Raw genomic sequence first — 4,429 nt, 5'->3', positions numbered from 1 at the left:
TCGCGACCCACAGGTTGAGAACCGCTGCCGTAAGGGAACTTTAGCAGTTCCTCTGGCTGCCTACGATCATGTTATAATTTCTCACCTAAGTCTCTGAAGTCTGTGACCCCAGGCTCTAGACTCCGGGAGATGTAAGGGGAGGTGATGGTATCCAGGGCCTCATGAGGCACTCAGACAGGTTAAGTCTAGGGTCCCTTGGAGTAGGTAAGCCTTGAAAAACATTCAGGTAGAGGGGTTCTATGAGGCAGTGGGAGAAGGGCCTGTGATATATGTTAAGGCGTGCCTAATCAGGAGGCACTGGGAGAATGGGGGTGGCTGGTTGTCAAGGGGGTTAGTGGGGGGATGATGCAAATATTCCCTCGGGAACAGTTTGAGCTGTGTAGCATTGACCTTCAGACAGAGGGGATGGCGAGGCCAAAGAACACTGCCTGGCACACTCACAGTCTGGGCTTCTTGGAAGGGGTGGCTTAGGCCCGTCTTGGCCTCTGAGTCATAGAGCCAGGCGACCCAGGGCCGGCAGGAGTGCAGACACTCCTAATCTGCTGCAGGCTGTCTGGGTGAAGGCAAAACCAACCACCAGGCTACATGGGGAGTGTTGTCATCTTTTATTCTGGTGAGACCCTACTCACTTCCCTCAAATTAAAGATGCATAGATAATAGGAAATTATAATAATAGTAAAAACAAAATAGTAACAAGACAAACAAAAAACCTGATAGAGGAAAGGGGGAGAGAATTGTACCCGAAACCAGAATGAGAACTAAGTGCATAATTTGGTTCTAAGTCTCCTGGTTCCCTGAGCAAACAGTGAAACATAACAGGATGCATAATCTGATATTGCTCATTGATAGACATTTGTCCTAGTACTAAATTCCAGAATGATTCCTTGGCTCTTACATGAAGGATATAGAGGAATATAAACGCATTGTGGACAAAACTTAGAAATGCTGGTCGTGGAGCTTCAGGTATCCTTCATCCTGCTCGCCTGCCCATTCTGTCTGCCCCATCCTAGGAGTAGCAGTCATACTCATCATCTTGTGAGACCTCCATATTCCTATTTCACTGAGCAATGTGGCCCATAAGGTTCATGTCCCTTGAGAGCAGTGGGCCAGGAATGAGGAATCCTAGGTTCTCTTCCCAGCTCCTTGCAACCTTGAAGTTACCCATCCTCTTTGTGCCTCAGTTTTCCCAAGTTTAAAATGAGATATTGACTTTATCAGGAGGAGCATTCTATGTTTCAGGTAGATTACATATATTATCACTAATCCTTATTGTAGTCAATAAGATGGAGGCACCATTATTTCCCATCCTACAGACAAACTGTAGGGGTTCCTGAGGCGATGGGAGAAGGCTGTTTGGTGACATATCCAAGCCTTTTCCTTTGCATTTTATTGTGAAGGCCCTTCCTCTGAATCTGAGTTCACCCCACACTGGCTGAGTCCCTGCCATGTGTGACATCCTACTCTAGGCACCAAGGGTGAGGGTGAGAACAGTCCCTATTCTCAAGACACGTTGTGAAGACTGATCAGGCATCTTGAGTATAAAGCAATGTGCACTAGTTACTTTTGTGAGACTAGCACTGAGTGTTACTTTTATCCACAGCTGGGCAAGTCTGTGGTGGCCAAAGTGAAAATTCCAGAAGGCACCATTCTAACACTAGACATGCTGACTGTGAAGGTGGGTGAGCCTAAAGGCTACCCTCCTGAAGACATCTTTAGCCTGGTGGGCAAGAAGGTCCTGGTGACTATTGAAGAAGACGACACCATCATGGAAGAATCTGTAGAAAACCATGGCAAAAAAATCAAGTCTTAAAATAAAGTGCCATTCTCTGAATTCTCAATTGCCTTGTTAATACTGTTGGTTATGTGGGTGAGATGGGACAAGAGTGGTCTCCAAAGACATAATTCTCATCCACTCCTGTCCCTGACAGCAGGCACTTTTGGGCCAGGCCCTATGTCAAGCCGTTGAAGGAATACAGAAAACAAATACAACCATTTCTGCTTCAGGTTGGCTGGCCCAGAAGGGGAAGTGGGCTCAAAAGCAAATCATCACCTCCAGTTGTGTGGGTGCAAGAGGGATGAGTGCTGGCTAGATAGGTCCTGTCTTTAAAGCCTTCATTCTTATTGCCCACAAAGGCAACCCAAATGACCCGAAATCTCCCTTCCAGACCTCCAGCTGTCTTTCTCCATGGCCCTATCCCCTGCCCACTGTGGGGATCTGTGTTCAATTAGCTGTATAGTGATCACTTGGTGTTAGAGAAAGTATTGGTCAAAGGATCTTGTAGGCAGTGTAACACCCAAGGTGCTCATATCTCTGAGAAAAGAGAGAGAACTTCTTTCAACAGCTCTGAAGGGTCTACTACGTGGCAGACTCTTTTAGGTCCTGAGGATGAGTCCAAATCCCTTCCTCATGGAACTTCCGTTCAGGGGGGGACATACGGTATACGATAAACCATGAACATAGTCGTTAAATCAGTATGTTAAAAGGTGATATGTGCAATGGGGGTAGAGGGGAAATAGAACTGAGTGAGGGAGATGGGGAATGTAGGGCTTGCTGTGTGAGCATGTTATGGCAACTTTGAATATGGTGGTAATGCTAAAATTAGCCCTTCTATGATCCATAATGAAATTGTAAACCCAGCTAATAAAAAAGATTGTCTTGCCCTAACCGGTTTGGTTCAGTGGATAGAGCGTTGGCCTGTGGACTCAAAGGTCCCAGGTTCAATTCTGGTCAAGGGCATGTACCTTGGTTGCGGGCATATCCCCAGTGGGGAGTGTGCAGGAGGCAGCTGATCGATGTTTCTCTCACATGGATGTTTCTAACTATCCCTCTCCCTTCCTCTCTGTAAAAATTCAATAAAATATATTAAAAAGAAAAAAAAGATTGTCTTATGTTTGAACAGCAGCGTGAACCTTTCACAGAGATTTTATATCATATTCCCCTTTGTTCTTTTGAACCAATAGAGATTAATGATTCTTTTCAAATATATTTTCAAATTCTTAATCTTTGTTCACATTTGGCCTTGTTTACTATAACTCCTCTGGTTTCAAAGTGTATATTTGCATCTTTTCAAATGCATAAATTAGCCTTTTGAAGTTTATTTACTTGTGAGCATAGAACCTTCTCTTGCAGATCCCAAAACAGTTTCTGGAAAGGTACTCAAGTCTGTGTGAATGGGGTGGGATAGGAATCCTGGGTTGTACTCATGTGTAAAAGAAAACCCATAAAATTGAGGCTAAGAACTAAAGTGTGATAGTATCAATTTCTGGTTGAAACTCACTCCCTTTCATTTTTTTCCCCTATAAACAGACCTTGAAGAGACCATCAAAATTTCCTATTCCAGGGCATTTTTTTCTCTACAATAGCAGAGAAGGTGACATTTAAATATCTGAAACTTCCTAACAAGAAGAGACATAGCATTAGAGGGATGTGTTCCAGGGCCTGGAAACAGGATGTGTGTCTGGAAGAGAGGGAAGGGCCTGGCCTGGGCTCTAGCTGAGAATGTGTAGTGAGTGAACCAGTCAATCGCCTCCACAAACAGTACCCCCATATGTATGAATTGCTGAGATGTTTTCCAAGAGTCATGAGAGTGGGGATGGTATAGTCAGGGAAGACTTCCTGGAGGAGGTGGTTCTTTCGTTCAACCTTGCAGGTTGAGAAGTGACTGACAGTTAGGGCGTAGGCTTGGGAAGTGCCCAGAGTGTCCAGGAACTAGCAGGTGATGATTTGGCAAGGAATGGCCACGTGGAGAGGAAAGAAGGGACTTGGAAGGGGTCAAGAAAGAAGCAAGGGCTTCAAAGCCTGCTGAGTTTGGACTTTGTTCGATAGGCAATAGGGAGTCATGGAAGGCTTCTGAGCAGAACATGGCAGACTCAGACCTACGCCTCCCTCTCTCACACTTATCCTCCACCTAGCCTGGCTTCTGGGGCAAGCTGTCCCCTCCCCATAGTATGAATTCCTGCCACCAGAAAGAACCAAAGATGGCTTTAGTGTTGGTAAAGGATGTTCACAAAAATGCCAAAAGCTACATAATACTGTCATGGATAGGAATAGCTGGGAGGCAGGGTTTGTTTTCACGTAAGGAAGAACTTAGTGAATTCTCTTCAGAAGTGGTAAAGTCCCCTTCACTGAGGATATTCAATCAGGGACCCACTGACCACTGCAAACAAATGGTGGAGGGGGTGGAAAACGAGCAAGACTCCGTCCAGGCCTAGATGCCATGAACATGAAACAACAACTCCCAATGCAGACCATGATTAAAAGACAATATTCAGCCCTAGTCAGGCCCAGTTGGTAGGAGTGTCCTGTACACCAAAGGTGGCAAGTTTAATGCCCAGTGAGGGCACATACCCAGACTGCAGGTTTAATCCCTGGCCGACCGATCGATGTTTCCTCTCCCTTCCTCTCTTGAAAAATAAATTTAAAAATTTT

The 4,429-nt window shown here is 45.3% G+C and overlaps 1 protein-coding gene across 1 annotated transcript in view; it reads left to right on the top strand.

The window, feature by feature from the left end:
* Positions 1-1,835, top strand: part of NANS (N-acetylneuraminate synthase) — a 17,969-nt gene extending 16,134 nt beyond the window's left edge. The window contains exon 6 of the mRNA XM_006758440.2: positions 1,601-1,835. Within this exon, the coding sequence (XP_006758503.1) occupies positions 1,601-1,810 (210 nt within the window). The 3' untranslated portion in view covers positions 1,811-1,835. The remainder of the gene's footprint in view (positions 1-1,600) is intronic.
* The last annotated feature ends 2,594 nt before the right edge of the window (positions 1,836-4,429 follow it).

This window comes from Myotis davidii, unplaced genomic scaffold (genome assembly GCF_000327345.1).
Source record: "Myotis davidii unplaced genomic scaffold, ASM32734v1 scaffold534, whole genome shotgun sequence".
Taxonomy (NCBI): Eukaryota; Metazoa; Chordata; class Mammalia; order Chiroptera; family Vespertilionidae; genus Myotis; species Myotis davidii.
Note: the sequence above shows the minus strand (reverse complement) of the source record. Positions and strands in the feature narration are given on the sequence as shown.